General features: G+C 42.7%; 1 protein-coding gene across 4 annotated transcripts in view; it reads right to left on the reverse strand.

Annotated features, from left to right (window-relative positions):
- Positions 1 to 18,217, reverse strand: part of LOC120064415 (protein TANC1-like) — a 186,182-nt gene that overhangs the window by 67,450 nt on the left and 100,515 nt on the right. For 3 of the 4 annotated variants that reach the window (XM_039014985.1, XM_039014983.1, XM_039014986.1), the window contains one exon: positions 2,168 to 2,307. In XM_039014985.1, coding sequence (XP_038870913.1) covers positions 2,168 to 2,307 — 140 coding nt within the window. The remainder of the gene's footprint in view (positions 1 to 2,167; positions 2,308 to 18,217) is intronic. The other variant, XM_039014984.1, reaches the window with a different exon arrangement.

Genomic DNA, 18,217 nt, shown 5'->3' on the forward strand with positions numbered 1-18,217 from the left:
TGCCTTTGAACGGGGTATGGTAGTTGGTGCCAGGCGACACCTGGCAACTCAATATCATAAAGGTGTTCCTAATGTATGGTATACTCAGTGTATTCCTGAAATACATTGTTAATAAAAACACATAGGTCTATGAATTCGTTGTAGTCGTCATCATTATCATCATCATATAGTAAAACATGATAGAAGAGAGAGAGCAGAGAGAGGAGGGTTGAGCAAAGTAAAGAATACTACAGCAATTAGTATGAATGGAATTTCATAGCTACAAAGTTTAACAATAAAAACATGTTCATATTTTTCACATGGGAATAAAGAGCTTTTCTCCTTATATGGGAGCAGACCGGAAAATATGATCCAAGTCAATTAGCTTTTTTTAACCAAAGCAAATAACCAGAATCATGTGCAAGCAACGCAAATTCCTGGACAAACATAAGCAGTTCACATGTGAGCATGACACACAAGCTGAAGGCATGAGCTCGCTCGGTAAACAAAGCGAGGCTTTCAAAACAGCAAAATCAAGTCCAAAATGAGACCAGAACTCATATCTCAGAGTAGGAGTGCTGATCAAGGATCAGATCCCTCCTTTCCAAACTAATCTGATTCATTATGATCTAAAAGGCTAAACTGATCCTAGATCAGCACTTTCAGACAAGACTTGAAGAACTGAATGACAACTTGCAATATGGGCCATACAATGAGAATAAAACCAGAAGAGCTCAGCCCATGATTGATCACCATGCTCTTCCTGGTACTCAAGTGCTAATGACATAACTCCAAACTCTAGGTTTGTCCCCTATATTGTCCTCTCAGCTGCCTGCCTCCCTCTCCTCCATCCAGTATGTATATAAGTCAGGATGGGGGCTTGATGGCTGGGGTTAGCGTTAGCGCCTAGCGGTGTGCTACATGCCTCCTCCCTGGCGAGATCCACGGGCTACGTCCCAAATGGCAACTTATTCCCTTTTTACTGCACTAACTTTGGGCTATGGGCTCTGGTCAAAAGTATTGAACTATATAGGGAATAGGGTGCCATTTGGGATGAAGCCCTGCAGCCTGCAAACAGTTCCTCACCAAATGGCTAACTCTTCCTCATCGTTTCCCATCTACATCACAACTTAGCTCTCTGGAGAACAACGCCAGCTAAATTCAGGTCATGGCCATATTGATAAGGGCACACAAAAGAAAAAACTTGCAACGGGAAAACAAAAATGAGCGTCTCTTCTTGGACAAGTCTGGGTATTCCTTCCTGTTTCAGTCTGTTTTCTTCCGTTTGTTGCCTAATGATTACAGCCCATGCAATGTGGAGAAACGGCTAAGGCAACTAACACCAGACAACATACCACGCTGATGACATAATAGTTTAATGGCATTTACTCTAGGGCAGAATAAACAGACGACGCGTTTAAACTTCGATAGTAAAACAGCTGTGTAGAAGTAAATGGGAGAGCGAATAGTTAACAGACGATCAACGCCTCCAGGTGTTTCTCTCTGAAGCACAGAGAAGAACATCCTTCAAGGCTGCTGCTTGACAAAAAACAGCCCAAACCCATTGTTGCACTGATTTCTTGGGTTTTTCACCTTGACATCTCGATGAATGAAGATGATTCATGGAATATAAGCTTAAAGTGACTTAAATGAATGATTCTGGCCCAAAATGTGCCAAAGAAGCGTGATGCGTGTAGAGGGAAATCAAAGGAGTGCTCTGCTCTTACGCTGAGCCCCGGACTAATTAGCAGAGCAAAACAAACTGAGCCGAAGACTTGACATAACTCTATTTCTGGACGTAAGCACGTACACTCGTATTACATACTCAAGTGCCCCTGCAAGAGCCACTCAAGTTACCCTAAGACCATCACACTGGATACCTCAGGCTCATACACCAACACACTACAGTAGATTACTTAACCAAACATTGACTTTGTGCACACACAAAACACATCTGAGAACATGTTGAGGTTAGAGTTACCCTTATCTGCTGCAATTAGTATCATTCCCGTGGTAGTAGTGAGACTTTAATCCAAGTCCAAAGAACCAAGGCAAAGACAAACTGCACCAAAAAAAGCATCCTTTCTTCTTTCCTTTCTTTTCACACACTCTCCCCTCCCCTCCCTCCTTCTATCTCTCTATCTCTGGTTGTGCGGCCGCTGCAGCAGCTGCCGGGGAAATGAAATACCTTTTTTTCATTCTTGTCTTCCATAGGTATGCGAGCCGTGCCTGGGATCCCTTCTCCCAGTAAGAAGCCCAGCCTTGTCATCAGCTCCTGAGTGGCAGGGGAAGAGGAGGAGTTTGGCTCTTTCTCAGCTTGCAGCTCTGCTGTGTGAGAGATGAGAAATAAATCATGTTAATATTCCCATGCAGGCCAACCCAGGGCCAGTGACCGGCTGAGCCCCTGCTGCACGCCCACATACCCACAGACACACACACACAGCTGCTGGGGTTGCGCAGGCAGGCAGAGAGGCACACACACTGACACAGAGGTGGATACAGCCAGCGTGCAGCACAGCAGAGTACAGCTCAGTGCAGTACAGAGGCGGTACTCTGCAGGCTATGCAGGTTCAGCCTGCCTCATTAGGAATGCTGTGACTGTGCCTGTCTCTCTGCAACACGTCCAGGGTGCCATTCTGCTCGGTGCTGCTGCTCATTGTTTACAGCCCTCACTCACATAGCATCCGAATATCAATGAAGAACCGAATACAAAAAGGCTTCCGCTTCTAACTTCGGTTGTTGCCCCTCGCTACTGCTTGTGTTGGGTGGATAATATTTTATATTTCTGGGGCCAAATTTCATATTGACAAGCGTTGGATGCTACTGTCCTAAATCCTCTTACATATACAGATATAGGATCTTAATTTGACCAGTTTCTCACAGCAGGAAAATAATCCTGCATCAACAGGAAATGTGAGTTATTGTGTGGATTATAATTAATGGACATTTTTGCAGGGGTTGATACATTTTCAATTTTTAGAGCAAATCAAGTCTGACATTTTTAAGTGGAAATTACAAAATGTATAAGCATTTATAAACATTGAATATACTAAATGTTTGCATTTCATGCTGTGCTGGGTGATCAAAAAAAGATCCTACACCTGTAGCCTACTGTCTGTATTAGTGATGTTTCAAAGAATGCACATATTGCTTCTCATTATCAATAAAGCATGAGCTAACAAAGCATTGACTTACAAGCTCACTGCAAACCGATACATCTTTAGCGATCTATAAAATCTGTTACATGTTTTGCCTCATTCCGTTAAGTTTTACCCCAAATTACATTTTCTCCATTTTGTTTTTCCAGGTTTAAGTTTTCATATTTTTGCTCTCAAAATCACACTTTTTTTAAAAGAAAAACAACAAAACCGGACGTTCTAAGTCAACAACAATGCTTAAACCACATCAGGAGACCACTTTGAGGTCTGGGAAAAATCAAAGTGCGCACCAGCAAGAGACCGTTGTTTGGTTAGCAATGTTTCTGTAGCGCTCATGTGATTGCAGTTTGCTAAACAAATGGCTACTGGATTGATGCAAATAATTAAGACATCATTCTGCCAGGTAGGCATATGCTACTTTGCAGTTAACATTTAATTGAGGAGGTTTTTGGGAAGGCCTTTCCATTTCTACCAGAACATGGTTATCATCATCGCTAACAGCTACACATGTACACTACCGGCCAAAAGTTTTAGAACACCTAGTCATTCAAAGGTTTTTCTTTAATTTGACTATTTTTTACATTTCGTAATTTTTGGTTCCAACCGCCGTGTCTTTGTGAGACGCGGTGTGAGTGAACGGATGATCTCCGCATGTGTATTTCCCACCGTAGAGCATGGAGGAGGTGTTATGGTGTGGGGGTGCTTTGCTGTTGACACTGTAAGTGGTTTATTTAGAATTCAAGGGACACTTAACCAGCATGGCTACCACAGCATTCTGCAGCGATACGCCATCCCATCTGGTTTGGGCTTAGTGGGACTATCATTTGTTTTTCAACAGCACAATGACCCAACACACCTCCAGGCTGTGTAAGGGCTATTTTACCAAGAAGGAGTATGATGGGGTGCTGCATTAGATGACCTGGCCTCCACAATCCCCAAAACCGCAGAGTGAAGGAAATGCAGCCAACAAGTACTCAGCATATGTAGGAACTCCTTCAAGACTTTTGGAAAAGCATTCCAGGTGAAGCTGGTTGAGATAATTTTTTATTTTATTTTACCTTTATTTAACTAGGCAAGTCAGTTAAGAACAAATTCTTATTTCAATGACGGCCTAGGAACAGTGCCAAGAATGCCAAGAGTGTGCAAAGTTGTCATCAAGGCAAAGGGTGGCTATATAAAATATATTTGGATTTGTTTAACACTTTTTTGGTTACTACATGATTCCATATGTGTTATTTTTCTACAATGTAGAACATTTTAAAAAAAATAAAGAAAAACCCTTGAATGAGTAGGTGTTCTAAAACTTTTGACCGGTAGTGTAGACATATGCGCACGCGCACACACACACACACACATTACGCCCTGATCTGTTTCACCTGTCCTTGTCTCCACCCCCTCCAGATTTCGCTTATTTTCCCCAGTGTATTTATCCCTGTGTTTCCTGTCTCTCTGTGCCAGTTCGTCTTGTATGTTTCCAAGTCATCCAGCGTTTTTTCCCGTTCTCCTGCTTTTTGCAGTCTCCTTTTTCTAGTCCTCCCGGTTTTGACCCTTGCCTGTTTCTGGACTTTGTACCCGCCTGCCTGACCATTCTGCCTGCCTTTACCACGAGCATGTCTGCCACTCTGTACCTCCTGGATTCTGATCTGGTTTTGACCTTTTTGCCTGTCCACGACCATTCTCTTGCCTACCCCTTTGGATTATTAAACATTGTAAGACTCCAACCATCTGCCTCCTGTGTCTGCATTTGTGTCTCGCCTTGTGCCTTGATAACACACAGAGACAAACAGATGGGCATTCCTGTGCTGTTTCAGAAAGTTGCAGGAAAATACAAATCACTGATGCATTTTGTTCATGTCTTATGATTAACTTTAGCAAATGTATGCCTTTTCTAATGAGTTCAATGCATTAAGTTGATTTCCAATTAATTGTTTCAATAAATCTGAATTCTGTTTTAATGTCTAGACTACGTGAATCTGTCTGCGTTCGCCACAACGCAGATTATATAGGGCCCTTCTTCCTCAACTGGGGGATGCTGCTGGTATTCTGTATGTACATTACCTCAGCATGTACATGAGGAGCCAGGGGAATATGGCTCCACATACGGGGGGGCTATCCCCCCTAAGGGCAGTGCAAGGCCTGGACTACAGTAAGTTATTACCCTGCATTCTGATCAGCACCCCCCTCCCCCCCCTCTCTCTTCCAGTTATTAATAATGATGGCAGTCCCTCTGATTAAATACAAACCCGTCCAGCCACATAATGTACTGCCAAGACGTAATGAAGTCAAAACTAATGCCACCATACATGAACGAACACACAAAGGCACACACAATATTATTTACTTCTGTGGTGGCATCGGAAGCAAGAACAATCTAACCATTTCATTCATATGAAATCTGGTAATGGTCGCAATCTATGCTGATTTGATTTAACGCTAAACTCAAAACCAGAGGCAACTTCTGACCCCCTGCAGAAACCACTCTGCTACCGTGAACATGCTTACTTCTCTAATTCCCTTGCAAAGGTTGTATTACCATCATACTGTGGGCAGAAATGCTACAGCATATTGGTTGAAAGGGAGGATGTTCTAATCCTGGAATGATGCCTTTAGTTCTGTGGTTCCAACCTAGTTGAGCAATACATGTGGTGAAATGGAACGAGGGAGAGTCAAGAGAGGGGGAGGGAAGGAGAGAAATGATGGAATATCTCATTACTCATTATTAACCAAGGAGACCCCTCCACCAACGCTCCTTCTCCCTACTCTTTCTCCTCCTCCACTCCACCCCCTCTCCCCTCTTTTGCACTATAACTCATTTCAATTCATTTTAATTTCACTCCTTTCACACAAACACTGCTTGGCTGACTTCTCTCTTCTCCAAAGTCTGCAATATATTTGCATACTAAGGAGTGCACCTGTTGCACATGGGGATGTGTGAAACTTACTCCTCAGCCTGAAGTGTCTGAATAGCTATCTTTTCTCATGGCGCTGACTGGTAAGAAGCTTCAGGAGGGTGGTCACGTGTGCTAGCAAGGCAGAGGTCCCGAGTTTGCACCAGGTATGTGCTGAATCGGGAGGAAGTGGTACTCGCTAAGCAAGCGGCGTGATGTCTTTTACACACCATCCCCACACCCCTTTAGTAGGCTAGCCTACACTTTGGTCATGTTTCTGCCAGGCAAGGAGAGATGTAAGTGTAAGGATATTACCCAAATGGCACCTTATTCCCTATATAGTGCACTACTTTTGACCAGGACCCATATGACTGGTTGCTGGTTCATACTATACTGTAATGTAGCTCTGTTCTGTTCAGTGTGCAGCAGTACCAGCAAGACAGATACAGAGCACTAGCCAGCCAGGAGACATCTGTTACATCTGCAATGTCTGCACAGGCTGTTAACAGGTGCCCTTTCAATGCCCCAGCAGCCTACGTTAAACATTTAATTCAGTGCACAATGTTCTGTTATAAATAATGGGCCTGTGAATCACTGACTCTCATTTGTTTTCCTATGAATACTGCTGTCTATAAGCCGCTGCATTGACATTGATATCATTCCCCCCATTTCAACAGCTGAAATGTTTATATACTGGGATTTGAATGGTTTTTTTTCTGCATAGAAAAGTCTTGAGCGTCCACCTAAGTAAAAAAAAAAATATATATCTAAAAAAGTTGTCTCCGCCACATGGTAAAATGTGTACAATTGCAGGACATTATTTTTAAACAGCTACATTTTATCACTGCTGCCAACAGGTGGGCCTCTAAAATGTTCAGGTCGGCAACCGCACCATTAGCTACGCCCATTGGCTACGCCCATTGCCACTCAACCGCCACACCCACCACCTAAGCCCCATTTTGATCCAGGAAAAAAAACTGATTTTCAAGCTGCAGTTAGGAATGGGTAAGAGCAAAGCATAAAATTTACTTTTTGGTTCACCAGCCACTGTGGAAGGTAGATTTAAAAATCTACCAGCCACCCAGATTTTTTACCAGCCAAAATAAAAACATTTGCCGCTAAAATTACACCAACGACCTGAGTCTTTTTGTGATCCGAGTCTTTTTAAAATATCACAGATGAGACAAAAGTGTTTACCTTTAAGGGTGGGAGGTTACCGTGGTAGCGAGACTCAGGTCATGTTTGTGCCTGTGAGATTGAGTCTGACTAGTAGAAGCGTTTTCTCTTCCCTAGCAGTTGTAACATCAAACAAATTAGACCAACTTTTATGCCTGTGCGCAGAGCTTCTAAAAAGGAATCTTTCACTCAACACAGCCCGCAGTCAGGCAGCATTGCAGCGCGAGATGAAATAGGCAACATAGGATTTGTAGTTCTTTGACTTTCCGCGATTCATTTACCAGCTATGAAACAAAACGGTGGAAATACTTTGAAAAACAGCTATTGCAGAATTTATTTTTCAATAAATGTGATCATACTTGACTATTTGTATTCAATGCCCACCAATGCCAAAATCTACCCACATTTGGCAGGTGGTGGGTGTTAATTTTAGGCCCTGATAAAGAGTGACCTTGATTTCAGAGTTGAAAACTAACTGGTGAAACCTAATTGGAATACAATAAACACATTATTAAAGGACAAAAATGATCTAACGACTCAAATCGGAGTGAAATGTAACACCAGCCGCATGCTCAATGTGAGTAAATGCATGCAGCTGGTGCTACTGCAAACCCCACCATGTTCTCAGTATAACTGCAGTACAAAGCATGTCAGCGTCACATCAACGCCACTGTTTACGACACCGCATTCTTTACCAGTTACTGTCATTTACTGCACCACTGTTTCCAGGTAGCCCTCCCAGACCTGACCAGGGACCATATTCAAAGTGTCTCAAAGTAACATACACTGAGTGTACAAAACATTAGGAATACCTGCTTTCTCCATGACATAGACTGACCAGGTGATGTCACCTGTTAAATCAACTTCAAACCAGTGTAGATGAAGGGGAGGAGACAGGTTAAAGAAGGATTTTTAAGCCTTGAGACAATTGAGACATGGATTGTGAATGTCTGCCATTCAGAAGGTGAATGGGAAAGACAAAAAATGTCAATGCCATTGAGCGGGGAATGTTAGTAGGTGCCAGGCGCACCAGCTTGTTTCAAGAACTGCAATGCTGTTTGGCTTTTCACTCTCATCAGTTTGTGTATCAAGAATGGTCCACCAACTCAATATTAGGAAGGTGTTGTTAATGTTTTATACACTCAGTGTATATAATATTTGCCAATTTAGCAGACACTTTTATCCAAAGCAACTTACAGTCATGCATCCAGTTTTCATATAGGTAGCCCGAGTGGGGAATCGAACCCATAATCCCTGGTGTTGCGTGCACCATGCTCTACCAACTGAGCCACAGAAAAAAAAATATCCGAGATCAGCACTCCTACTCTGAGATGCATAGTGAATACGGGCCCTGGCGGGCTCCCACATCGGAACCAGGCTCAGCAGCAATCAGGCCAAATGGAGGGTTTGGGCCGGGGCGATGCTGCGACCTGCATCCATCAGGGAGCCCTTTATTACCGGGCCGTGACAGGCCGCTCCATCAGTGGCTCCTCTAAAGCTCTAAAGATCCACCTGCCTCTGAGGAGCAATCACTACCTTTGTCCTGTCTGTGGCTGAGTCCCAAAGCAAACTCTCTTCCCTATATAGTGTACTGGGCTCTGGTCAAAAGTATTGAACTATAAGGGAATAGGCTGCTATTTAGGACGCAACCTGTGATTGTGCTGGAGCTGGGGTCTGGACCAGACGAGAGTCAACAGCAGCAGGGCTAGAGGCTGGTGGGGATTGAAGCACAGACGCAAAGTAAATCATCATTACACACTGTCTGTCTGGGGAGTCTTTGGGCAGAGCATTTTATCTCCAGGCAGATCCTCTCTCAAATGGTCCATCCTTCCTGTATACTCTGGTGTACTACCTACCGGTCCCTTTTCATTGGCTGTGATCTCCTAGCTATCTCCACACCCGAGCATTCACTGCATTCATGGCAATTGCAAATTTGATAGCCTCTGAAGTCTTATCTGGGCTTAATTGCCTTCAATGTGACATTGGCTATTATCTGTGTGATCGCTAATGCGTGTTGTTGACGGTGGGGCCGTCCATCCAGGGGGAGGGGAGATAAACATGCTACCTGTAAAACAGGACAGTTTGTAGAATATAGACTAACATTTGACACTGACGGGAGTGTCCTTCTAGCCAGTCTATATCCAAGCTATACTAGAGGACATATTAATCAAATCAAATCAAAGTTTATTTGTCACGTGCGCCGAATACAACAGGTGCACCTTACAGTGAAATGCTTACTTACAGGCTCTAACCAATAGTTCAAAAAAATATATTAGGTGAACAATAGGTAAGTAAAGAAATAAAAACAACAGTAAAAAGAGTGAAAAACAGTAGTGAGGCTATAAAAGTAGCGAGGCTATGTAACGGTAGTCCTCCTCCTCTTCATCCGAAGAGGAGGAGCATGGATTGAACCAAGGCGCAGCGTTGTGAAATGACATAATTTTAATAAAACAAGACGGGAAAACCACGAAACGAAACCACTTGAAATAATTAACAAAATAACAAAACAAATGTAGACAAACCTGAACTATACGAACTTACATATAACACGAAGAACGCACGAACAGGGAAAATAGACTACACAAAAAAAACGATGTACAAACAAACCGAACAGTCCCGTATGGTGCGACAAACACTGACACAGGAGACAACCACCCACAACGAACACTGTGAAACAACCTACCTAAATATGACTCTCAATTAGAGGAAACGCCAAACACCTGCCTCTAATTGAGAGCCATACCAGGCAACCCTTAAACCAACATAGAAACAGAAAACATAGAATGCCCACCCAAACTCACGTCCTGACCAACTAACACATACAACAAACTAACAGAAATAGGTCAGGAACGTGACAGGCTACATACAGACACCGGTTAGTTAGGCTGATTGAGGTAGTATGTACATGTAGATATGGTTAATGCGTCTCTTAATGCATCTCTTTCGATGTGACAGGAGCTTTAATTAGATGACCCCTGCTCCTGGGAGGAGTGACCTGTGCCCCTTACGAAAATGGACATGAATCATGGTTATGGCGCCTTAGGAAGGATCATTCAGTAAGAAGCATGTCAAACAAACATGTAGGCTGTGCTATTCACTGAGTATGGAGCGAGAGGGGGAGAGAGAGAGGGGGGAGAGATTAGGAGAGAGAAAGAGAGAAAGCTGGGAGCTAGTTAGCGAGAGAGGGAGAGAGAAATAGAGAAAGCTGGGAGCTAGCTAGCGGTGCTCTCAGGCAGAACCTGCCTTGACTGTGTTTAATGCTGCCAGGCTCTTTTACCTGAGGCTGTGCAGTTTAGTCATCACAGAGCTGGCACAACAAGGGGTATGCGTCCCAAATGGCACCCTGTTGCCTATATAGTATACTAGTGTACTGTACTAGCTCTGGCCAAATGTAGTACACTATAGGGAATAGGGAGCCATTTGGCACACACTCGTGCTCTGAGGTGACAGGTCCACTCACCAGTCACCTCCACAGCTCCTGGCTCTTATTAGGATCCTATAAAGAAGGCATCTCTGTGCTCTCCTGTCTCCATGTCTCTGTAGGTTTGTGGAAGCTCGGCCGTGGGCAGGCCTCTGGGCATGGAATGATGGCTCAGGCACTTTAGCGACACACTGACACACACCGAAGACACCGCGACACACACCTCAGTTCTGGCATAGAAGAGCCGCACTCATAGATAGGCTCCATATACTGTAACCCTGAAGTTGTAATTTAACCAGTTTAACACTTCCCATTAAAAATAACACTAGACTGATAAGAAACGGCCGACAGTGTGACCCACCAGAAGTGAAATGGCAAAGTCGCTGATTGAAATGGCAACCTGTTATCATTTCCAAGCCAGTCGGAGACTAACTGGGACAACTGACGTGCTGTGTACCACCGTGTGTGCTTTGTGAAATTGGGGTCACCGCGCTGAGCCGCAACACTTTAGGCAGTAATGATGCAGCTGCATGGCTATCCTGACAGCTGTGGCATTTATACCCATAATACCTGTAATGAAAACAAATCTGCACATTACGTATGCATGAGATACAGCAGCCTTACATCATCCCTATGACAACAAATCAAAGCTAATCAGTGGGACTGTGGGGCAGCAGAGACACTGGAACACTCCTCCTCATTACCAAGCCAGAGATGGAACAGTGCTTTGTTTTAACAGCAGAGGAGTCGAGAACAAAGGTGAACGTTGTTGATTTATTTGTTCATTATTCCATTATGTCCAAAAATGTGCAATTGTTATTATAAAGCATGTGCCTGTTGAAACTTTTCAGGGTGTGTCGTGTAAAAATAAAAACAATTCTGGACTGATGAAATTCTAGATAAATCCAAAGAACCAAAATATAAACGCAACATGCAACAATGTCAAAGATTTTACTGAGCTACAGTTCATTGAAGGAAATCAGTCATTTGAAATAAATTAATCAGGCCCTAATCTATGGATTTCACATGACTGGGGAGGGGAGCAGCCATGGGTGGGCCTGGGAGGGTATAGGCCCACCCACTTAGGAGCCAGGTACACCCACCGGGGAGCCAAGTCCCAGACAATCAAAATGAGTTTATCCCCACAAAAGGGCTTTATTACAGACAGAAATACTCCTCCGCACTCCTCTCCCCCTCAGACGATCCCGCAGGTGAAGAAGCCAGATATGGAGGTACTGGGCTGGCGTGGTTACACGTTTACAGGGATGTAAACAGATTTGTGCACAGGATTTGCAATATGCTTTTCTAAGCACTTGTCTAAATCAAAACTTTCAAAGTTCATAACTGGAGATGTCTTATCAAATCCTCCCCTCAGTGTCTCGGAATGCCAGGCTGTATTCTAAATTGCACCCTACATTACCTAATACCTATATAGGCCCTGTTCAAAAGTAGTGCAATATATAGGGAATAGGGTGCCATTTGGGACGCAACCTACCTTTTGGGTACAATTTTCAGTTCATTATACCCTGACCAACGCATTTGAAAGAAAAAAATAGTGTTTCCCCTAAAAAAAAACATTGCTGAGGTGGCAACGGTCTTGGAAGGGGGAGAGGCGGGTTTGGGCAGCGCAGCTTAAATCGGTAGAGAGAAGAATTAGCAAATTAGCTCTTCTATACATTTTTCCATGGAGCTGAGAGAAGATTTTGCAGAGTGAAATCTAATTTCCTGCAATTCTATGCATTTTGCCATGGCTAATTATGTGTTTTTATGCACAAACATTATAACAAAACCAACGGGGACCCACATCGAGGCCCTTGGGCATGTACCTGGCGTTCCAAGTCCGTAATCCAGCCATGCCAAAAATACTATTAAATTCATCATTTTCAATTCTCCCTGACTGCCTAGCTTTTATTTGGGTGATTTCTAGTTCTCAAAGATTATATGAATAAAACATATATACATCAATTATCTTTTCTACATACTTTGACTGGTTTTAGTCATTTAAGTTTACACTGAATGCGTTTTTCCATCCCGAAAATGTAGTTGAAAAAATGCATAATAATTAGCAGCTGCGGTGCTAAATGAATGCAGGGGAAACACTGACTACAGAGGTATGGGTCCATGACCGTCAAACAGTAGCACACAAATGCCATTAGTGGCTCTTTGCACTCATCGCTGAAACCAATTCTCTCCAGTGGTTTAGACCTAGGCTACACAGGGGTGGGGGGGCTAGGCTGTTGTCTACAGACAACAGAAAACTGATATTGGCTTTAGTGTCATCTACTTCTATATGGGAGGAATGCTCATACCTTCATCCTATAGGGTTGAGAGGCCTTCAGTTGGACAAATGAAGCTCTAATGGAGCACACACACACACACACACACACACACACACACACACACACACACACACACACACACACACACACACACACACACACACACACACACACACACACACACGCGCACACACACACACACACACACACACACACACACACACACACACATTGTATGTCGTCATGTAAAAGGGCTTTGGCAAAAAGTGCCCCATCACACAAACTCCATGAATAGCCACAGGACGGAAATAAAGAATCATAAAACAGGTGGTAAATAGACTGTAATATTGAATTACGTATAGTCCTGCTACCAGTTAAGATCGTATCAAGCCTAATGCATGACTGCCATGCACTGTAGGACCTAGGCCTATCTACAGTAAACCAATATGTCTGTCTAACCATGTCTTGTGAAGTATGTCCTGTGATATAGCCTAAGTCAGTGGTCACCAACCGGTCGATTGACCGGTCGATCGTCAAACATTTCTATAAAAAACCCAACGATAAAACCTTGCGTTCCTACTTTTTTTAAGTAGTCTTGCGCTCTTGGCGGTAGGTGCACTTGATTCAGCAGCCCTGCATGCCGGGTAGGCAAAGTGTTCCATTTTTTGTATAATTGTATGTGTCTGAAGGTACAAACTCTGCCTATCCGGTGGGCCCGGAGAGCAAATCAAGTGTGCAGCTATAGGCCTACCGCTGGCCAATCGGATAGCTCAGATTACTGTGTCTGCAGCCTCCTCGAGGGCACAGCAAAGTTGATAGTTGATTTCAAAACACAATTTAAAACCACGACTAAAGAGAGACCGTTAACGACTAAAGCAAAGAGCTGCTGTTTTTATAAGCGAGTTCATGTAAAAATATGTATCCAGCACCGTCAAATAGGGCTGGGCGATACGGCCAAAATATCACATCACAATATTTTTCTCAGTTTTGATGGTATTTTACGTATTTTATGATTTTTAATAATAAAAGTTCTAAATATGCTTCATAAGTAGTGCATGACCCATCATTTTTTACCGATACCAGGTTTAGTATCATGATTCTCGATACCATCATGATACTCAATACCAAAGCGATACCAAGGCCAAAAAAGAAATGAACCAAAGTCACAGAATGGCACTTGATGCAGACAGATAAACTCAGCTACTGCTCTGTTCAATCGTTGGACATCTTTTCATGTCAGCAGTTTTCATGGACAGCCATGTTTGTATTAATGAATCAATTATACAATCATACAATCAATTTGAATTTGTTTTTACCAATCTAACTTCTAAACAACATAATGGTAATAATTTATTTGAACGGTAAATCTCTATTAATAAACTCAAGATGTAGCCTAGGCACAACACAGTTGAATGCATACATGTAACCTTTACTTAACTAGGCAAGTCAGTTAAGATGTTTTTATTTTTACAATGACAGCATAACAGGGAACAGTGGGTTAACTGCCTTGTTCAGGGGCAGAACAACAGATTTTTACCTTGTCAGGTTGGGGATTCGAGCCAGCAACCTTTCGGTTACTAGTCCAACGCTCTAACCACTAGGCTACCTGCCACCCCCATTCAATACATGCATTGAGTAATTGAGCGTGTTTTGGATGATTTTATGGGGCTACAGATAAAAACATCTGAATCGGTTTCCCTTCAATTTGGGACTTATTTTATAGTACTGATCAACAACATTTGCATAGAAGTAGCTTATTTGATAAAACTGCGTGCTGTCTCTTGAACCAGTAATGACGTCGTTCAGGAGGCAAGAGGCCGAGCGGAGGCTGCTGAAGGGTATCAGGCTCATGAAGCGAGACGGTGGATGGTGGTTGGAAGAGAGCGCTTGTTTGAAATTGAAAAGCATTGCGGTAGCGTTTGATAAAGAAGAACGTCAAGAAGAAGCAGCTGCTTTATAAGTGGGATGCACTGTTGAGCACTACATTCGTTCTGATTTGTACGGAGATTGTGACAGCTGGTTAAATGGTGTCCCTTGACAAGACAAGAACAAGATGTATGTCAGGAGAAGTGCAGTATTATCATAAGGAGATGTATACTTGGAATACGGAGGAGGAATGGAGGGAAAAAGAGAGGCAGAGGAGGTCTAAGAGAGAGGGAGGAAGATGGAGAGCTTGAGTCAGTTAAAAATGGCGGCGAAAAGGGAGATGAATGAGGTCGAAGTATCGGAGGTGGTAGGTGTGGTGAAGTTCTTGGGGGCAGAGGCTTGCACCGAGGGTCAGGATAAAGATGAGTCTGTGACAGTAGGAGTGAAGTTTTTGGACAAAGTGGACCCTCTTGCCTTTTAGCTGATCAATTTGTGGTTTCAGGGTGGGTGAAAACAGAGTTCGGTGCTGTGGAATCAGTGAGGGTAACCAGAAGTGGTCTTGTGATAATTGCTTGTGTTTCTGCTGGTCAGAGGAAGAAGGCGCTCCTTGTTAAATGAATGATGCCAAGAAATGTGCATTGTTTTGCTCTCAAGAAAAGGGCGCCATTGAAAGGAGTGATTACTGCGGTAGCAATAAATGTAAAAGTTGACCAACTGAAGGGGAAGATTCCCGGTGTTCGTGATGCTTGTTGTTTGGTGCGACACAGACAGGGCGGCGTGTGGTGAAACAGAAGAGTCATTGTCTGTTCTTTTGAGTTTTGATGTTGAGTCTTTGCCCGACAAAGTGATGTTAGGATATATAAGTTATCCTGTACGAGCTTTTGTGCCGAATACATTACGTTGTTACAGGTGTCAAGCTTATGGGCATGTGGCAGCAGTGTGTAGGAATGAGGTTCCTAGATGTGAGAAGTGTGCAGAAGAGCATGAGACAAAGAAGTGTGCAGCATTGGGGAAAGTATTGATATGTGTTAATTGTAGGGTTGCTCATGGGGCTGGGGATCAGAAATGTCCCGTGCGAGAGAGGCAGGTTGAGGTTTCCAGGGTTAGAGTAGTGCAGAAGTTGTCATATGTGAAGGAAGTAGAGGAAGATGGGTCAAGGGGGAGGGATCCTGAGAGGAGTGGTGTGAGTAGTAGAGATATAGAGGGATAGGCCAACAAGTGATATATGTTTCACTAAGATTGGATTTTTAACATTTATAGTAATGGTTATCAACTGTACTGCAGGGATGGAACGTAAGTCGCAGAGAATTGAGGTTGTGGTGGCAGCTGCAAAAAGGTATTTGGGTGTGCGAGACTTGACATCAGAAGAGTTACAGGGTGTGTTAAGTGGTGGAGTCCCATCCTTTCAGGTTGTTGGCCTGAGGTAGGTCTAAATAGATTGAAATAGTGGAGTTGGTGGCAATCAGCTTTGAAATCAACATATTTTGCGTTATGGTTTGCATATTATCACAAACAAAGGACTAGGGTAGTGAATTGATGTTAGCTTCAGCTGTCAGCTAGCAAGGAAAGTTAACCTACAATGCTGGAAGATACTGGTATCTTCTTGCATTGTAAAGTATTCTAGCCTGTTTGGACTTTGTTTTGCGAACAGTAATTAACAGTTTCAACAATTCTACATGCCGTGTCGCATTATTCAAGTGTGTTAAAACTTCTTCGGTATCGGTGTCCCTTCCACGGGACGGTTGAGCTAACTTAGGCTAATGCGATTAGCATGAGGTTGTAAGTAACAAGAACATTTCCCAGGACATAGACATATCTGACATTGTCAGAAAGCTTAAATTCTTGTTAATCCAGCTGCACTATCTAATTTATAGTAGCTATTACAGTGAAATAATACCATGCTATTTTTTGAGGAGAGTGCACAATTTTGAACATGAAAAGTTATTAATAAACAAATGAGGCACAAAATTTGAACATAAATGCAATGGTTCATTGGATCAGTCTAAAACTTTGCACATACACAGCTGACATCTAGTGGCCAAAATCTAAATTGCTCCTGGGCTGGAATAATACATTACGGCCTTTCTCTTGCATTTCAAAGATGATGGTACAAAATAAATACAAAAGAACGCTTGGTTTTGTCTTTGTATTATTACCTTTTACCAGATCTATTGTGTTATATTCTCCTACATTCCTTTCACATTTCCACAAACGTCAAAGTGTTTCCTTTCAAATTGTCACGTTCCTGACCTTATTTCCTTTGTTCAGTAATGTTTAGTTGGTCAGGACGTGAGCTGGGTGGGCATTCTATGTTATGTGTTTCTATGTTTGGTTTAGGGTTGTCAACTAGCCTGATATGGTTCTCAATCAGGGGCAGGTGTTTTACGTTTCCTCTGATTGAGAACCATATTAAGGTAGACTGTTCTCACTGTTTGTTTGTGGGTGATTGTTGCTATGTCTGTGTTTGTTCGCCACACGGTACTGTTTCGTTCGTTTGTTCCTGTTCGTGCGTTCATGTTTTATATGTTCTCAAGTTCAGGTCTGTTCACGTCGTTTTGTTATTTTGTATTTTGTCAGTGTTCTGTTTAGTTGGATAATTCATTAAAATTCAACATCATGAACATTCACCACGCTGCACCTTGGTCCTCCTCTCTTCCACATAAAGACGAGCGTTACACAAATGGTAGCAAGAAAATGCATATCCTTGCTTCAGGGCCTGAGCTACAGGCAGTTAGATTTTGGTATGTCATTTTAGGCAACAACATTTTTTTAAAGGGCGGATCCTTACTTCTGTGCATCATGAGTTGGGAGCTAACATGACAGCCTAGACTACCAGTGCAGGCTGAGTGGAGCAGGCACGGTGCTTTCGCGCTATAAGGGGACATTGGTTGTGCTGATAGATAGACTTGATCCGTGAGACACATTTGACAGAAGTACTGAAAGTAACAAAAATTATAATACCAAATCGTTTATCATGTTTTAGTATCAAAAAAGTACCGAAGTTTCAGTATATCGTGCAACATTACCCTAGGGTGGCAGAAAATACATTCTAATGGGGCTTTCTCTCTTCTGATTGCTTTATACTATTCAATCAAACTTCAACTAAAAATAAGTTTAATCATTTTCAACAATATCTGCATGTCTCATTTCTAATAATTTCTGTAAAAAAATTTTTTTGTCTTTGTATGCCTTTATTTTGTGAACTAATTATCTTCCTCTATAACCAGGTTTCCATTCCAACCATTTCATGCAGATGAATTACCTGATGCATGAAAAAAGTCACGACCGGGCTAATAGAAACAGGATATCCCGGGTACAATTTTATAAATGCCGTCAGACAATTTGTTTCGTTCGACATGGTGGGATCTTTTTGTGTCTTTAAAATTAATTATGCGAGAAATGGCAGAGCAAACACCTTTATGCGTAAATATTCCTATAATAACCATCATA

Source organism: Salvelinus namaycush, chromosome 19, assembly GCF_016432855.1.
Source record: "Salvelinus namaycush isolate Seneca chromosome 19, SaNama_1.0, whole genome shotgun sequence".
In the NCBI taxonomy this organism is placed as follows: domain Eukaryota; kingdom Metazoa; phylum Chordata; class Actinopteri; order Salmoniformes; family Salmonidae; genus Salvelinus; species Salvelinus namaycush.